This window comes from Adiantum capillus-veneris, chromosome 5 (genome assembly GCF_014529385.1).
Source record: "Adiantum capillus-veneris isolate H3 chromosome 5, ASM1452938v2, whole genome shotgun sequence".
Taxonomy (NCBI): domain Eukaryota; kingdom Viridiplantae; phylum Streptophyta; class Polypodiopsida; order Polypodiales; family Pteridaceae; genus Adiantum; species Adiantum capillus-veneris.
This window is the reverse complement of record NC_140935.1, coordinates 172,801,005-172,820,619: the sequence shown is the minus strand read 5'-3', so window position 1 is coordinate 172,820,619 and position 19,615 is coordinate 172,801,005. Positions and strand designations below refer to the sequence as shown.

At 40.5% G+C, this 19,615-nt stretch overlaps 1 protein-coding gene across 5 annotated transcripts in view; it reads right to left on the bottom strand.

The window, feature by feature from the left end:
• Positions 1 to 7,899: 7,899 nt before the first annotated feature.
• The window catches only part of LOC147458565 (nucleoporin (DUF3414)), a 251,773-nt gene continuing 240,057 nt past the window's right edge, over positions 7,900 to 19,615 (bottom strand). For all 5 annotated transcript variants that reach the window (XM_086513222.1, XM_086513223.1, XM_086513224.1 and 2 more), the window contains 3 exons: positions 17,989 to 19,560; positions 17,675 to 17,882; positions 7,900 to 9,305 (listed from right to left, as the gene is read on the bottom strand). In XM_086513222.1, the coding sequence (XP_086369348.1) occupies positions 9,223 to 9,305; positions 17,675 to 17,882; positions 17,989 to 19,560 (1,863 nt within the window). In that variant the 3' untranslated portion in view covers positions 7,900 to 9,222. The remainder of the gene's footprint in view (positions 9,306 to 17,674; positions 17,883 to 17,988; positions 19,561 to 19,615) is intronic.

Here is a 19,615-nt window from a genome sequence, read left to right as displayed (position 1 = left end):
AAGTAATGTGCATCGTAGCAATACTGTCAAAATACCACACATGTGAATCTTGCAACCTCAATCATGCATACATAATGGATAGAAGGGTCATATTGACATTATGCACTAAGATCCCATTCTGCATCAACAACAAATTTTTGCAATGGTTGCATATGAGGAAGATTCACTTTCTTTCTTGCATGCCTCTTTAGACTTTAGCTTAGGACATTGCTTTATGAGATGATCAGTAGCTCTGCAATAGCTACAATGCAACATTTTCTTTCCTCTTTCAACAAATTTACAAGATGCATTGCTGTTATGAAAAGCATTTTTCACAGATGGTTTGCTACCTAAAGAAGGAACAATGGAAGTAGCAACATTGTTAATGCTACCTTTTCTTCGTGCAACAACAAAATCTTGATTAATAGAACTTTGCTTGAACCCAATTTGCAAGATTCATGTAACAATTGCTAGATAAATCATGCATAAACATTTAAACTAGTAGGAATACACAAAGACACACAAAGGCCTTGGCATCAAAGAATGCTTGGATGTATTCCTTTGCTAATGATAGTAAGCTTTTATGTGTGGTAGAATTATTCAAGCTCCCTTGAATTGCACATCCACCAACTAGCTTCTCCAAGATTAGGATGCTGCTCTATTACTGTGTCGCTAATAATCAAGGATTAATCAATGCAATGCCTAATGATGCCTACTATGCTAAGTGATTATAGTAGAGCTTAGAGCTTTGATACTAGCTGATGAGATAATGTGTGTGTGTGTGTGTGTGTGTGTGTGTGTGTGTGTGTGTGTGTGTGTGTGTGTGTGTACCCTTTATCATACTCGGCTAGATTGACACTAAGCTATGGGGATTTGTTGTTAGTAGCATTCATGATGATGATGAATGGTTAGTGGTAATGACACCAAGTGGAATCAAGGCAAGACTAATGAAAAGGTGATCATGTATTAATCATGTTGCTAAGAGTAGTTGGATCTTTCTTTTTGTACATTGGAGATGTGCTTATGTAGCACTCATAGGGCTGTAAATAATGGCATCATCTATGAGGTGTATCCAAGGTAGCTTCTAGGTAGATAGGACTCGTGGGATTCTAGTAGATGTTAAATTAGGTGCCTTGAACTTTTATGTATGCCTTAGAGGCTCATGTATGCTATGCCATAGAGAATCATACATCATGGATTATGTGGAGGAGATGGTGCCCATGCTAGGTCACCCCAACATAAGCCAAGATGATCTCTTAGCCGAGAGTCTCTCCTTGATATAGTGATAATGCACCTCAATATGCTTTGTGCAAGCATGGCAAACTAGGTTTCTCACAACTGCCAATGCGCTTTAACTGCCAATGTAGATGAGAGTGCCCAACTCCCAAATCAGCCATAAGGTGTCTGAGCCACACACAGTCAACCATACTAGTGAAAACTACCCAACACTTAGCCTCACAACTAGAGGTGGCTAGAGTAGGTTGTTTGTTGCTCAATCATAAGATGGATGAACTGCTGAGCATGAAACAAAAACCACACTCATGTGGCATAGCAAAGGTCCAGTTTGAGTTTATAAAAAGTATATCAGAAGCACTTGTGAGACTACAAATTGAATGTCTCACATTATAATGCATACATAAATGAGACAACCAAAACTTTTTAGGTAGAGGGTGACATCCGTAAGATATCAATCATCATGTAGACTGCACTTCAAACTTGTTTCCATAGGAGTGGCAATAGGTTTGCAATCATCAAGTACAAATCTGCTTAGGATAGTTTGCCCATACTTTTAAATCTACTTAGCAAAGTTTGCGCCTATTTTTTCTAACATAATGCAATACCAGTGAGCAATAAATCATCCACATACACAACAATGATAAGATATACATCATCTGCACGTTCTACACACATAGTCTCTCAGTTGGAATTTTTTTAAAGCCATGTTTAGTTAAATGATTATCCATCTTCTCATACCAAGCACACAATGATTTATTACATCTACCCATTCTTGTCCTTGCATGAAAAAACCATGAGGCTGCAACACATACACTTGCCTAAAAAAACCACGAGGCTATAGCACATACACTTCCTCAAATAAGTCACCATTCAAGAAATAAATTTTGATGTTTGATAGATGTACATCCCATCCAAAATAAGCAGCCAATGCACAAATGAAATGAGTAGTAGTCGTGTGATAAGTGGAAAAAAGTTTCTTCATAATCAATGCCCTTTTGCTGACCACAAGTTTTTGCAACACCCTAAATTCCTTAATTGACAATCAACATTTGTGTGGCGCTTGGTGTGTCATCACCCTTGCTCAACCTACACACAATTTGCTTCAACAATAGTTTTTTTGTTAGCATGCTCTACTATTTCAACTTGTGGGTTAATTTCTTTAACCTGAATCCATTCATTGGCTTAGGTACATTATTACCATACATGTCCTACAAGATGAAAGTACCTTGGCCAACATCTAATAAGGTCTAATGTACAACTTTAGCTTCCCTGGGTGAGGACCTAATCTATAGTTATAACCCATAACCCAATCTCCAACAACAAAAACTTAAACCTAATGTTCCTATTCACTCAAGGTTGCCTTCTCTTCTGAATTACTTCAGCAATGTAACTACTGATTGTCTTGTCCTCCTCCAACTCAAGTAAGTATCTCTACCTATTTTGCATTGATTCCTCACAAACCTACGTTGGACAATTATCTTGAGATTTGGTACTAAGTATTCCATTGGGACAACAACTGATTGCTCACAAGAAAACCTATGTTGGACAATTATCTTGAGATTTGGTACTAAGTTTTCCATTGGTACAACAACTTCTAACCCATAAACCAACTTAAAAGGATTTATTCCTGTTGTCACCTTATATAGTATGGAATGACCAAAGTGCTGCATCTAACTTTGCTCCAATCCACCTTTCACTCACTATCTTTCTCAAAATTCTTACTACCACATTATTGGTACTCTCTCCTTGTCCATTTTCCGATGGATGGTAGGTGGTGGACTTCTTATGGTGAATGATATGCTTTGATGCTAGCTCTTCAATGACATGGTTCAAGAAATGGCTTCTCTGATCACTTACTATTTCAATAGGACTACCAAACTTGGTCATGATGTTCTTGTAGATGAAATTAGCTACTAACACTATAAAATTATCTTTTATTGGAACCGTTTCAACCCATTTTGTATAGTAATTTGTAGCCAAGAATATATATTTTGTTCCTTGGCACTAGGTTTAAATGGTCCAACAAAGTCTAAACCCCATTTTTGAAATGGCTTGAGGGGTGGGATATGAGTAAGAGGCAGTCTATCTTTGCTTCATGGTCCTCTTGCTTGCTGACATTTTCCACATTGCTTGGCATACTCATGAGAGTCTTTGAGAATTGTTGGCTACCATAACCCCGATTGTTGTATATTTGTACTTGTTATTTCTCTTAAAAAGTGACCTCTAGCAATGCCAAAATGAGCTTCCCTACTGCTATAAACAAGTTAGCATTTAGTAATTGATAATTGATGCCTTGTGCTAGCTCACTATTTTTAATCTTGCTTAAGAAATGCACGTTCTTTGCCTAGGTATGCAGTATGACAGTCAAACTCCAGCAGGTTGAGCTTCCATCTAGCTAACCTTCCTTATAAGTGTGGCTTTTTTAATCAAGTAAACTAGTGCTTGGTGATCTACATGGAAGACGACCTTGTTTCCTAGAAAATATTGCTTACAATTTATCTGATGCAAAAATCATGCCTAATGACTCCCTCTCTCACACTATTTTTCTTTGCACTGATCATCAACTTCCTTCCATAATAGACCGATTTGTATCAACCTTGCTATTTTTCCTGTGCCAATACGTCTCCAACAACAATGTTTGATGCATCAACATGAACATAAAATGGTAGTGTCCATTTTGGGGGCTGTAAAATGAGTGCAACTACTAACATATTCTTCAATATGTCGAATGCCTTGACTTGAGAGGTAATTTTCGTATATATCCAATACGGTTCTTGGTCATATGTGACAATGGAGTAGAAATATATGCTAGATACCTTAGAAAATTGTTGTGCCACTTGACTTACCCAACAAATCTCTGCATGGTGCTTTCTATATTGCATCAATTATTTTGGGATCAATTGCTAATCCTTCTTTTGAAATGAAATAGTCCAATAGCGTACCCCTTGACATTGCTATGGAACACTTGAAGGGGTTAGGAGACATGCTGAATTGCCTACATCTCTCAAAACGTAGCTTCAAATGCTCTAGGTGTTTGATCTTGGCTCCATATACACCAAAGTCATCAAAAAATAAAATCATGCATGTAGGGCTCAAAGGTCTCAAAGGCTACCTTTGAAAAAGAAGATCCTCCATTTTTGAGTCCAAAACTCATCACAATGTACACAAATTCTCCCCATTCTGTGATGAGGGTTATCTTATCAATATCATCTGACAACATAGGAATCTTGTTGTATCCTAAAAAACCATCATGAAAACTATACATTTCATGCCCTACTGTATCTAACAATGTCTCTGCAAATGGTAACGGAAAAGGGATCATTGTGTTGCAGCATTCAATTTTCTATAATCAATACATACCCTTAGTTTTCCACTCTTCTTGGGCACAATAACAATAGGGAATAACCAAGCTACTACGTTAATTGGTGTGATGACCCAACTTTTAACAGTTTGTCTATCTCTTCCTTTGCCTGCTTGGCATGAGATGGATTCACCTTTGTTGAGCTACTAGCACACTTTTTTTAAGATGAGTTTTGTGTTAGTAAACTCTAGCCAATGATCCTTCATGTCTCTGTATCCCCATGCAAACACATCTTTGTAGTCCATCAACTGTGTGAACAATTGCTGCTTGAATGCTTCATCTAGATTTTTATCAACTTTGACCATCTTTGGCTCTATTGATGTACCCAGATTCAACTCCTATAACTCTTCTTCCTCATCTAGATATTCATATCTCTTTTCTACCATAGCTATGGGTTCTTGCCCTGTTTTCTATTGCATTTGTTGTAAGTCTTCATGTTGTTGCTTCTCTATCTGCAACACCTGTTCCCTAGTAAGTAGCTGGCTTGACTTTACTTGCTCTGCTACTTGCTCCTATTGCTCTGTTAGCACTACTAACACATCTATGTCCAAGGTGGGTGCAATATGAGGGTTTGCTTTTAAAAAAAATCTTCTTCTTTTGAATATTCTACTTTTGTTGCTAAGGTGTTAGTTTGAGCTCATAATCATAAGTTGACTTTGATCACCTATCTTAACCTCGCTATTTTGAACCTGGTTGTGCCTAATAACATAATATAAGTTACTTCATTAGGTTGCATTTTCAACACTACAATTTACCTTCTATGGAAACCCTCCTATTATGATGAATTGGTCCTTCAATGGACCACCTAATGGTTGAAGCCTTCTTTGGTATTCCATTTTTGACTTGCAAAGGTACTTCTTGTAGTGTTGGTGCACCAATTTGCTAGTAGACTTCCTTTGGTAAAATGTTTACACCTAATCCTCTATCTAGTAGAACTTCATCAAATTCTTTGCCAACATATGAGACTAACTGCTAGTAATAGTGCTACCTCCTCTTCCTTTTGCTATTACTCTGTCACATAGTGAACAATCACAATTCATCCATTCCTTTGGTTCTCCTTCTAGGGTTTTCCCTTTCTTTTGGGGCATTCTTGGTTTTCCCTTTCTTGGGCCAACCATCTTTTGTGTAGTTCTTGGTTTTCTTGTCGCATTGCTATAATTCATGTAGTTGATGAATCATGACTACATTGCTCTACACTGCTAGCTTGGAGGTACTTGGCTTCTCTTTGTATTTGTTGGTTGGAAGGGTGAACCTTTGAATGGGTATGCCTCTCTCTTCCTATGTTTGCACCATAGTGCACAATCTGGACCAACCTTCTATCCATTTTCGGCACAATAGTTTCATCCTAATGGTCCTTAATTTTGCTACTAGTACCCTTGCTGCCACTGTGGTTTGGGAAATTTTTTGGATGGTTTCTTAAATGGTTTGGAGTCGTATATGTGGGTGGTACTTGGTTTACTTGTGATGTTCTTGGTCACATATATCCATCATGGGGTTGACTACGTTCTTTGGGTTGGATTGTACTAGCATTATGGGATTGAATGACCATCCTTTTCACAAATTAAGCAATGAGGTCTTTGTATTTGGGATTGGGGTGCTACACCTAGGGCTATTAGCTCTTGCTTTGATGGTCTTGGTGGACCTTTTGGTGGTGACCTAGTGGAACTCTTGGTGGTGGACCTATTGCAACTCCTATGGGTGGATCTGGTGTATCACATGATGCTCGACTTGGTGCAATCCTTGGTGGTGGACCTACTACTAACGGTCCTCCTTCAACTGGTGGTATTGGTTCTCCTCCTCTTGGTGATACTAGTGGAGTTACTTGTAAGATACTGACACTTCTACGGGGCTATAGATGTGGCATTTAGTGGATTGAATTATGTAAAGAATGGTGTTGTTGGTGGTGGTTCGATAACTTCTTCCTCTTATGCAATTGTATATAATTATGAAATACCTATAATGGGCCTCGAGTGTTGGAGAGTGCTTTTGACTCCAATGTATACTAAAGAAGCAGTTGATACTCTCCTTCCTTTATCTGCTTCATTAGTCTACTCTACAAATTGCTCTCCTTTGTCATAGTGGAAAGGGTATGAGCTACAAACACCGGGTGGTCCATCAATCTGTTGTGTCCTACTCATTGTAAAGTATATATGGCTAGACTGTATAGATGGTCTCTCTTTTGACATGCATTATAACTACATGCTTAGTCCATCTATAGCCATTATAGACATAGCCTCAAGGTTGTCAAACCGACAAGATCACCACTGTGTATCTAGTGCACATCTAGACAATAATTGCTTATGTAGGCATTCAAGAAAAGTTGATAATTATCCCTTTTGGATTTTGCAGCCGTGTTTATACTAAGATGGAAGGCTGATATGTAAGGTTTCCATTTTGAAATTGTAACCGTATTTATGATACTAGAATGGATTGATCAACACTTTTCGTTATTTTTGTGACTTGAAAAATGATGTATAGTTTCAAAGTCATTCCGAAAACATGGTAGAATGTGAGGTTTTCCCAAGCAAGATCTCATAGGCGTTGGTTTGTTTGTTTGTTTGCTTTTTTTTGTGGTAGAATGTGCAATTTTTTATGCTTATAAAGATTAGCAAAGTATCGAAATTTCTAGTGATGATATGAAAAATTTACAAAGAAAATGACTCCATTGCTTGATTATGTTGAATGGGATGGACATATGCAAGGATGCACAAAAGAAAATGAAAGAAGCATAGGGAGATTCTGATGGTTGCTATCCCATGTGTAAAGCAATACCCTCTTAAGTATGTCCATTTTGCAAGTGTTGCTCTAAATTGTTATTCAAGCTAACCCATATAGGGTCCCAATGGCAGAAAATGTCTACCCTATTCTTGACTCCCCAAGGCAACTCAATGTGAACATGTCGTGATTGCCAAGTGATCCTCGTGTGATTCCCAAGTGAGATGTTATCACCTTGTGAACCTACCTATTCCAAAGTGATCTCCAAGTGGACACTGTATGATCCCCACCCTATCACTTTTGCCATATTATTTTATGTTCTCACCCCCATTTCGAAGTGGTGCATGATAGCTTAATGGGAGAGTCAATGCCTCTAGAGTGGGAGGTGGCGGGTTCAAGTCATGGGAACAGACAAACCTAATCGAAATCTTTTTATTCTTGGGAATAAACAAATGATCCACATCATCCAAAGATCATGGATCATCAATCCTACCTAACAAGGGGGTGTCAATTAGTCCCAAGGGGCACCAAAAGCACATTGGCCCTATCCTTGTCCAAAACAATGCTTGATAACATCCATTGGGATGAAATCTGGGAGGGAAGAGTGCTACTACCAAAATCTATTTTAATTTGTTGCTTCTTGTGAGAGAAGCTATCAATAGATCCTTCCTTGCTACCAATGTTTTTGAGTCAAGAATCACTATTAACTCATTTGGCTTAAATTTATGCTATGGTTCTATCATTTACAACAATCCCTCTTTTTTCTTGGCATCTTTGTAGTCTTCTTTACTTTGAAACATGACTGAAGAGGTTTCTGATGAATCAAAAGCATGCAATTCTCTTTTGGACATGCTAGATACTTCACTTGGTAGTGGAAATTACTAGAATATGAAAAGCCACATTCCTCTGATAAGACAACCATTACTTTGAAAGCCGATGGTTAGAGTTCTTTCATTTATTGATGTGCTTGTTTAACAATTTTTTTGAATGGGCATTGTCAATACTAAAGGCATTGAGAAAACACCCGTGCTCATTTGTTTTGATTTGGCTGTCACAATTTCTTCTCACTAGCTCATGTGAGGAGGCTATGATCGTCTACTATGCCTTCATGGGTTTGATATTTGTGTGTTGTGGTCTACTTTATGTTGCAGTGGGAATTCTTTAATTACATTGTAGCCTCTTGCATTTCTGCTTTCATGATGATGTGATAATGCTACAAACATTAGAGCTACTTGTAAATGTTTTTTCAGCTGTATACCATCTCAACCCCAACTGGATGTTATGGCACAAACATTGTACATATCCAGGTTCTCTTCAGCTGGCTTCTCATAAAGTACAGATCCAATTTCTCATCAATTTCTACTGCAATATCTTGTTGAGCCGGCTCAAAGTTGACTTTGTTGCCCATCGGAAGTTGTTTGCATGATGCCAGTTTGCAACTCGCACTATTTTTTGATGAACCTTTTCTTCAACTATATCCTCGTCTCTAACTATAACTGCAAAGGCACTTTGCAATTGATGGGGACAATTGTTTTGACATAGCTCTCATCATTGGCATCCAATTTTTAGTTCATGTTTGGATCCACATTGATAGACAATGATCTCTTTCTTTGTATCACGGCCATATGATTTTTATGCTTGGCTCTCGTATTGACCAGCTTTGCTTTGGCTAAGCAGCATTGCTGCTGCTAGGATGAATTGAGGCTTTTTCCTTTTTTCACGTTTTTTTTAGAGAGAGAGAGAGGTGTTTTTAAAATGTTCAGGTATTACATGCTTTTCAAACAGTTGAGGTACTATACAGTGAAGAGAAGTGTTCTCGATTTGACATGCTGCTAACTGCAACTACCTCATTTTCATTTCTGTTCTCAGAGTGGGGCAGCTCCGGTTTTGGATGCTTGCTTGAAGAAAGTCTGCTAAGAGCTTGTTCCAATTCAAGACACTGAAGGAAATGCCAATGACACCACTGGCTTTAATGATTTCAATGATCCATCAAGCAATTTATGACCTGCACAAACTGCACAAGAGTGCAAGAAGTTAGATTCAGTCTCTCTCTCTCTCTCTCTCTCTCTCTCTCTCTCTGCGTACTGGATGGAGCTAGTTATAATTTTACATCTCATGGTTTTACTCCCTTCAGCATATAGCTTCACACCCTCTTGAGTTACATTTACATCTCATGGCTTGACATCCTCTAGAGTTACAGCTCCATCCCCTCATGGCCTATACACTAGTATATAATCACCCACATAAAGTGGACTCCATTTTATAGCATGTCAATTTTCAGCAATTGTCCCTTTTTTTTTTGGATAGATAGAGAACATACACATGTACATCATTTTGTCTCATAGCCAGCCTCTACAGGATGTTAATAAGGCTCTCTCTCTCTCTCTCTCTCCACTTTTTTTACAAAAGGACTACTCTGAATGGCCCACCACAGGTTACCCATTTACACCCTCATTGGAGCATCCTTCTTGATTGAGCCATCCAGCTTGGCCGCTCATGACGCCCTAGGATGCGAGGAACTTCACATTGTAGACGAGGACTACATCGGAGGCTATGGAGCATCGTTGAGCAACATCGAGCAGGCCCCCACAAAGAGCTGACTGTGGAGGACATAGAGGCCATACTGCATAGACCCATGAGAGAGTCATGGGATGATCACCATTGTATACTTTCTCCATTGTACACCTCATTAACTATCAAATCTGGATTAGCTTTAGATTGCACAAATGTTGATACAATGGTCCTAGATGCTAAGATGCTGATGGGATCTTACGATAGATGCTTAGATCTGCGAAGCTAAGGGTTGAAATGCAAAAATGCTAGGGGAATTGCTAGGGATCTGCAAACTTGACGAGGCTATGGGCTGGTCTCTGCTATTGCTGATGTCAAGGGTGCTAATGAGGAAGATGGGAATGGGCTGAAATCTGAAACGCTGGTTCATCTGTGGTTTGATGCTCGAAACTGCTAACGCTAGGGCTGATCCGGAACTGTGGGGCTGATTTGGACTGTGGGCTGCTGTTGGGCAAAACGTGCTTGTATTGCGGGTACTGGACTTATACTTGAGAAGTGACCCCTAAGGTCACTTTATATGGAATTAAAGCTAGATTGGGCAATGCCAATAAAAAGCCCACGATTTTTAATTGGCTGGCTAAAATGTCACTTATTAGTAATTTAATAAACTCACTTATAAGAGGTGCTTCACATGCAAGTAAATACCTACGTTGGATAGTACTAATGCAACTATATGGAAACACTCTCCAATGCCTACACCTAGTAGACACTGGCTGTGCACATGTGCAATCAGAGGGTATGCCACGAATCTAAGTGCTTGGACATGCACGTCCTACGTATAGGTTTACCTTCTTGCTTTGCCGCAAGAGAGCGGTGATAAGAGCTACGTAGAGGATTCTGTAATGTGACGAGCCCCATTTGCAAACGGAAAGGAACAAATTCAACAACTTTAAGCACTTCAAATCAAATAACACTAAATTGAAAGAGATGCACGACACATGAGACGTGGAGTGGCGGAGTTCCAGCCCAAGAGAGCACTGGCCCCAAACCTTGGTGCCCCTTTCGATATTTCTTTATATTGCTCCAACAAGGTACAACTCCCATGGCTCTGCTTTTCATCTCCCTAAGCCCAAAAGCTTCGGGTCCATAAGCATCTTGCCTAAAAGCTGTAGCGTAAATCTTGGAAATTCGTACAATCTGCCACATCAACAACCGTCAGCATAAAACGCGGAAATCCGTACAATATGCCACATCATCAATGCAAATCGCAGAACTGCCAAGTCAACATGTCAACGAAAAAACCAGGTTGTCCGTTCTGTCCTGCCATGTTATCAAATGCTGTGCAAATCTTTTGTGTGAGTGGGCTCTGCTCTCTTTTATTTGGCTCTAGACACTTGGGCCCCATCGGACGGGGTCCCATAAGTTAGTGGAAACTTCTTCGTCTTTTGTTGCTGCTTCTTAGGGTTTAGGCCCCTCGGCCAAGATCTTCAAGCTGGCTCCATTCTTTAGTGGCTTGACATATCTTCATCTCACATATCACCCACAAAGGGTCTTAGAAGTCTCACGTGAAACGCATTATGAATCTTCCAAGTGTCAGGCAATTTCAACCTATAAGCAACATCGTTGATCTTCTCAAGTACTTAAAAAGCCCATAGTCGCGCATACTGAGCGTAGGCAACAACCGTTCCTTGCTCTTCATCTTCTTTAACCTTGTCTTTTCAAACCGCAAAAGAATCTAATCACCAGGTGAAAACAACAATTCACGTCAGTGACGATCAATAGCCCTTTTCTGCTTTGCCTCAGTCTTCTCCAAGGCAAGCTTGATTTTCTTATACATTTCATCCATGTTCTCAACATATCAATCTACTTTAAAAATCTTGTCCTTTGTGTGCAAAATGGGAGGAACCTTTTTGCCACCTTATTGTTGTATGCATACTCCAACATGGGTAAATACTGTTCCCACTTGCTCTTATTATCTAACTTGAGCTTGGTCCCCATGTTTTCAAACAAGCCTCTTCAAAACAAGCTCGTCATACGAGGATCACAATCATTGATAATAGACTGTGGCATACCATGGTACTTGAACACATTGTACATAAACAGTCGTGCCATCTGATCAGATTTTATCTTCTTCTTGACAGGAATAAAATGGGCCTGCTTGCTGAACCTCCAAATAATGGTCAAGATACCATCATTCCTTGTCGGCGTTCTTGGAAGATCAAAGATAAAATCCATAGCAATACTTTCCCATGGCTTATCTGGAATAGGCAGTGGCTGTAACAACCCCGAGGCCTTTTGCCTGTCAAACTTGACGTTTTGGCAAATCACGCATGCTCACACAAAGGCATTCACATCTCCCCTCAAAGTAGGCCAATAAAAGAATGTCTCTACTGCTTGAACTGTCGCATCAATACCACGATGCCCTGCATACGGTGGGACATGGCTTTCTACCAGAAAGTTATGTCGCAATGGCCTAGTGACACATAATCTGCCATGCATCATCATAAAACCATCCTTGAGGAGGTAGTGCTCATGGCATTGCCCATCTTGCAACTGTTCAAAAATCCTTGCAAAATCTTCATTAGTAGCATACTGTTGCTTCGTGTCATCAAGCTCATGATGATAATGAATTGACACAGCTGAAATTTATGGCTTTCTTGATAATGCATCAGCCACAACATTCTTCTTGCCTTCCACATGAATAACTTGAAAGTGGAACATAGAGAGAATGTTTGCCCATCGCATGTGCTTTTTGGATAACTTTGACTCTGTCAAGAAGTATCGTAAGGTCTGATTATCTGTTTGGACAACAAAATCAACACCCAACAGGTAGTTCTCCCAACTAGAAAGTGCATGAATCACGGCTAGTAGCTCGTTCTCATAGATTTGCAGTCTTTTCTGGCCCTTTCGAGATTCTGCTCTCATAAGCTACTACCCAACCATCTTGCATTAACATTGCCACATGCATCACACTGGACCACAAATGACTTTCGAAGGTCTAGTAAGACAATTACTGGGATCCGAAGTCATCTTTTCCTTTGAGAGATTAAAAGCTGAAATCTCTTTTTGTGTCCATTTGAAAGTGACCTCTTTCTTTTGCAAAGCATGTAGGGGTGAAGCAATTTCGGCAAAGTTCCTGATAAACCTTCTATAGTAAGAACATAATCCCAAGAAGCTACGGACATCATGCACAGTCTTCAAGTCTGGCAATGTCTTGATTGCTTCAACCTTGGCAGGGTCCATTATGACACCATCCTTTGACACTATGTGGCCAAGAAAAGGGATCTCTTCCAAGAAGAATTCACTTTTTTTACGACCTATGACTGCGTAGCTCTTCTAACACAATGGTCAAGTGACATCTATGCTCCTCTTCATTCTTTGAATAGACTATCATGTCATTAAAGAATGCACCAACAAACTTTTGATGTGGGCAGAAAATCCGGTCCATCATCCATACGAATCATGCCTTGCAGCTGTTCCTCGCATATATTGCTGGTTTTCAGGCTCATAACCAGCCATGCTTTGAAACACTGATCCACCCTTGAAATACCCAGGATGTACTGTGGGTGGTGGAAAAACCTGTTGCATAGCCTGGAAACTGGTTCCCTGTCCATTTAATGCAACATTTGGACTCTGAAAGGTGGCTGGCTAAACTGGTAAAGCTTGTGGAATAGGCGTCTTGACCACCTCTTTGTGGACATAAGGAATTTGCCTTGGAGCCCCAATGGACTCTGCAACATACGAGTGCTCCCTGCCCTGCTGAGATGCATAGGGGGCCTGGGCTTGAGCTTCAACGGGCTCTCTTGCATGAGAAAGTTACCTTGTCTGCTATCACAATGGTGGTGCTTGTAGAAATTCCATACACCTAGGGTTCTGCACTAACCGAGAAAACACATTCGCAGCGGTAACCGACTGTGTCCTGATTCCTGAATGCATCCTCTTCTAATGGCCGAGTCATAAACCCTTACCTTGTGGAGCATTCAAATCAACAGAAGGTACAGACAGGGCTGGCCGTGAACTCTTGCCACGCTCGAACACTGGAGGAGAAAAGCCTATGAAGAGGAACCCTCTTCTCTGGGATAGTTTCCTACAGCATTAAAATTCTCTTCTTCTTCTTCTGGTGTTATTCACTTTGTCAGCCATAGTGTAATTCCAAGTTCCCGTGCTCTGTCTCTTTGTCAGCCATAGTGTAATTCCAAGTTCCCGTGCTCTGCTCTTTGCCACAAATCAACCAGGGCTCACTCTTTAAGGAAAAAGTGATTCTGTCTTGGTGACGGAACCATGAAAACGGCCTGTAGGGCGGTAGACTTTAGCTTTAACCCGATCTTTACACTGTAAACTTTATGACACACAAGAACTTCACGAATAAGCCTGTGATTGGGAAGTACACTTCAAACAAAAACATGGCTTAGCAACTAGAGTGCTTCCAACCAGACAGTGACACCCTGTAGGCCCCAAAAATTGGCACCCCTTTTGGTATTTCTTTATTCTTATTAAACTTGGGAGAAAACCTTCAAATTCCTACGAGTTGTCCCGCTTTTACCGGGCTGAAATGATCTACTCTAGCTCGATTTCGGCAGCATAACCAAACAAACAAACTCCCGTGCAAAAGGTGACTTTCCGGGCGCATTCAAGCACTTTTCCAAACCTTGTGAAAATCTGCAGCACGCTGAATTCTCTGTTTTCTGCCTCGAAATGCAACAGAACAGCTGTTCAGTGATCCCCTAGCTTCCCCGAAGCTCCTGGCGGTAGTAGGGATCAATTAGGGTCAAAACCCAAAACTTGCAAAAATAAACAACAGGCTGTAATTTACTGTTTCGGGCTCCGTTTCGCGTGTCGATCACATCCGTAGCAAGCCCTCAAGGTCCCACACATGTAGGGCTACTTGCCCTTTGCATCGGACGAGATTTCTCGCCAGAAATCTCTCTCAATTCACCTATACATGCAAGGGACTAGCAATTAGCTAATCCAATATCTGTGCAAGAGACTCTTGCCTCGACAAACGCACATGAATCCACACAATTGTACCTATAGATGAAAAGCCCTCAAGTGGAGCATCATGCTGCTAATTCAAAGGGGGAGAGAGATGCACGAGAGCGGAATCATCGTGCTACATAAGACAAAGGAGAAGACAAGATTTTCATTAAAGCTGTGATCACCTACACCTACTACTCACACACACTGGAGTTCACTTATGTGTAAAATCAGCCTCCTCTCTCAATTTGGGCACCCCCTCTTCATGCAAGTCTGGAAAATTCACCGGGTTTAGCCATGTGTCCACTTTGCCTCTTTTGAGTTAATTTCCTAGTACCCACCAACTTATAAGTGTCGGGTGGGGCCTAAATGACTTTGAATTGAGCCTAGACACCCTTTTACTGCTTGGATTTCAATGCCGACTCTTCCGGCCATCTCGTGGTGACCTGCACTTCACTACTACAGGTGAAACTCTCGGTCGTCGACTATTTCACATTGGCCACACAATGTCCGGCCATTTGTGACTTCAAAAAGAGGTCCCAAAAATCAATTAAAAATCAAGGGAAAGAAACCAACAACTAAGGTTAGTGGTTGCCACAACCTCATGACACTTCACCATGCCTCCATCAACACACAGTGCCAAGGTTGCATTCCAAACGCATATTTATCAGTCTTTCCATACCATACGATAAATATCATACTAGTATTCAATACTTCGCGTACTTCTTGTTATTTATATGCACAGAAATAATACATGTATGTATGCATGTATCTAGGGTTATGTACATACAATGTATACATGTATGTACGTATGTGTGTATGGTAGATACATGCATGTATACAGACATTTACGAATATGGAGCATGCATAAGTAGATGTACGTCCATTTTTAGTCAATACCTAACGAGTTTTTCGTATCAGTAGTGATTACCCATATTGCACGACGTTTTTTTGGTATTGTACTTATTGTACCTATCCACCTGAACACACACAGGCGCGCACATGCCCAAAAGCCGGTCTTTAAGTCCACGATCAAAACAAACAATGCAAAACCAAGCTCACACACACCTAACCCACACATACCGAAGCATGTAATTGAAAGCAAAAAGAGAACAAAAAACTAGGCAAACAACAAAACAAGAAGGAAAAAGGAAAACAAAAGAAAGGGCAGTCCCACCCATTGCAAGGTTCTTGTTGTAGGACCAACTGAGGCAGGACTAGGAAGGCCCTAAAAGCGATTTCCTCTCCAATACAAGGAATGGTTGAGGCCATCTAGTGCAACCAATCATGCCCGATACTTGGGCACCCAACCTGGGTGGCAGGTGGCCAACGGCCAGCTGTATTGGAGATGGGCGTATCACAGCGGGGTTGCAGGCGACAAAGAGGCAAACAAGGCAGGTGAGGTAGGCTCGTCTCCCAGCAACAACAACCAATGTGCAATAGCAGCAAGATCTAGATAGAGGTGACGTATGCAGCAGCAATAAACAAGCACCATAAATTCCTGCAATTAACCTTATTAGGAGTGGCGCTCAAATTAACAACAGCAAGGTTTGCGTTGTCTGTCATCTTTTTGTCTTTGGATGCCAGTAGGACCCCCGAATCTCACAAAAATAAGAATCCATTATATTGCAAATGCATAAGTGAAGGGTAAGTATAGAAATCGAAAAGCCCCATGAAAATGAAAAGTCATAGGAAATGAAAAGCCCATTAGAAAAGATTTTTCATCTCCATATAAAAGAAGTGGTCGAGTGCATTTCTTCTCCATTACCTTTCTTTTAGCATTTCCTTCTCTTTATGATTTCCTTGCACTATGTAGGTAGAGTTCCTTGAGCTATGCAAGGTCATGAAATCATACCAGTAGGACCCCGCTATGTAGGTTTAGTGTAATCCCACCGTTTGTAGGTAGGATTACACTAAACCTAGGTTTCTTGAATTTATTAGAATCTTTGAGTTTTTGACCTTTTAATTTTTAAGGTTACATCCATGTGTGCCAGTATGTCACACATGGATGTAACCTTTTGGTCTCATAGGTCATTTTGGCCTTAGAAGATGTAAAATATAACATTTCATTCCTAAATGTTGAGCTTGTACCCTTCGTAGGGTAGGGTAGGCTTTCATACCTATCCCCTCTAGGTACCCTCCTTTATTTTTATTTTAATGTTCACTAGACATTGCACTAGAGTGACACGTGGATGTAACCTCATTTTGGCCTTTATAAGATGTAATATGACACTTCATTTGATTTCATTTCTAAATGTTAGGCTTGTACCCTTTGTCTTACATAAAGGCAATTGCCAGTTACAAAAGCCAGATTACAAGCCTCCTCAAGATCTCTATAGGAAACAAAACTGAAGGGAAAACCTCAGGATCAGGACAAGGGAAAGTTCCATGAGATAGAAAACCGGGAGTTGCAGATCCGCAGGAAAACCATAGGTCATTTTGGCCTGATGGGTCTCATTTGTTATGTTGGTCTTTTGTAGATGTAGATAGCACATTTCATTTCTTTGCACACAAGCAGCCCCCTGCTTATTGCAAGCAATGCTGGAGCTTAAGCCTCTGCTTTTATACAGTTTCATTCCTAGTGTTAGGTCATCTTTTGTTCAATTACGCACCAGACAGTTGTATCATACTATGATGGTTATGATTTTTGGTCACACAGGTCACTTTGGTCTTTGGTCTTTTGCACACATTGATAGCACATTTCATTTTATATCATATATTTGCACACAAGCAGCCCCCTGCTTATTGCAAGCAACCCCTGAGCCTAAAAATGATTTCTGCTTCTGAAAAACCGATTAATTCAACCAATCAAAGCGAAAAATTTTGCAGCTAAATGGAATCGAATGACAAACAACGATCTCAATTCAGTTTTATTTATCATTATATCTGAAAACTTACCACCGAGCAAATCCTTGTAGTCTCTCAGAAAGTCTTCTGCCCTTAAAGAAAGAGGGCCTAGTCCACAAATCCGTGTTACAAAGGTCTCTAATATGAGCGCCTTCTCCAGCACCAGAAAAAGTACCCTGCAGGCTTCCTCGGCCTCCTTATTTATCGGGGTCGTTGATCCTCTACCATATATATCTCTCAAGATAGACATTACTTGATCCTACAAACAACAGATTTTGATTCAACGACAGACACAAATTGCATTTTTAGTTCTTTAAAAATGTTAAACTGAACAAAGAAACAACCACATCACACTAAATTTGCACCTGCAGGCCATGTAACACCTCTGGGGCTGGGAACTCTGGAAAGATATTGTAGTTGTGTGCAGCGCCCTCACTCATAACCATGACGATATGATGTGCTTGCCTGCATAAGACTTCTAATAACAACAGGGATATTCTGTAGACATATACAGCAATGGAATCTGAGTAAATTGTTGGAAGTACACTGTCCACTTGAGATTGTGCATAGGACATTTTAGGCAGCAGAGACAGAGAAGCCTGACTATTTGTTTCAAAAACAGAAAATCTGCTCGTCATACAAACGCCTTTGGCAGCAAGACCAAACCAACCACCCATGGTTTTTAAAGGAGAAGACAATCTCTGTAAGCGTACTTCTTCTTTGGTAGTAGGATAGCAACAAAAGCTGGCTTTTCCAATACTACTTGAATTTCGCACGAGGCCTTCTCTTGCAATGTAAGCTAGAAGATGTATGCATTTGTGCCTGAGAATCCCTTCAGATGCACCCATCACTTGAGCCCACCGTGCATGGTATCTCACAAGGACAACCAAGAGATGAAGTACTTGATGCGTCTCCTGAAGGGCTGAAACTGTAGTAGCAGAATTTACATATCTAGTCATGTTCCCATTTTCTGTGCTTGAACATCCTGGAGACTGCAAAGCGTGCAACATCTGCTCTTTCTGAGAATCAAGAAAGGCAAAAGCAACCTCAATAGCTCGGTCTCCAGTGTTTTCACCCAGAGCTTGCACAAAAGCAGCAACAATTGCTGCAGACAGACCCCACAACTCATGCCTCCTTGTTCTTCTTTTCCACACAGAAAATGGCCCATGCACCTCACCATGTGAAAATTCTTCTTTCAGCTTTTCCGTAAACCTCAGAATGTGAGAAAAAGCACTGGCTGACTGAAGCATCTCCACTCCACTGCGTACATGTGAAAGTGACAGCAGCAAATTAAGTACCTGAAAAGCACCTTCTGTATCTTCTGTTGTGTGAAGTAACGATAGGGCATGACTAATAGTTGACTGCATTTGCAATACTGGAAGCCAAGTGTGAGGAGCTAAAAAACGCTTGATCAGAATGCAAATTACAGAAATAGCTAGACTTGCATGACACTTGCTTTCTACAAAAGAGCACAAATATGGTAGAATTTCTGCACTTAATGTTGTGATGTCTGAAACCAATGAGCTTTCATAATCACTTGAAAGCTTTGAAGTGCTGCACTTCAATATTTTTCTATCATTTTGAGCATGAAGCAACTCCAAAGAAGAAAGATAAGCACCAAGTAAACTTCTAATCAGTTGTTTTTTCATGGTATCCTGAGCTACGCATGAGCTCGATACTGGTTTCACTGCCCGCGCAAGTGTACTCAGCACCTTCGAACACAACCTTTCCACATGATTATTAGCTGTGCCCTCTCTTCCAGAATTCAAAATCCATTGCAGCAACACTAGCAGTAGAGTTAGCTGTGCTAAAATAAAGCTTTGCATAAATTGTGTGGGGTCACCTTCAGGGCCTAAGACCTCGATTGTGAATTCAATGGAGCTACATACTTCCACAACAAATGCAAACTTTGCACTGAACTTCAGTCCTGAAACCACCTGTAAATGTCACACACCAAGATAATGAGATGCATCATAAACTGAATGATTTGCA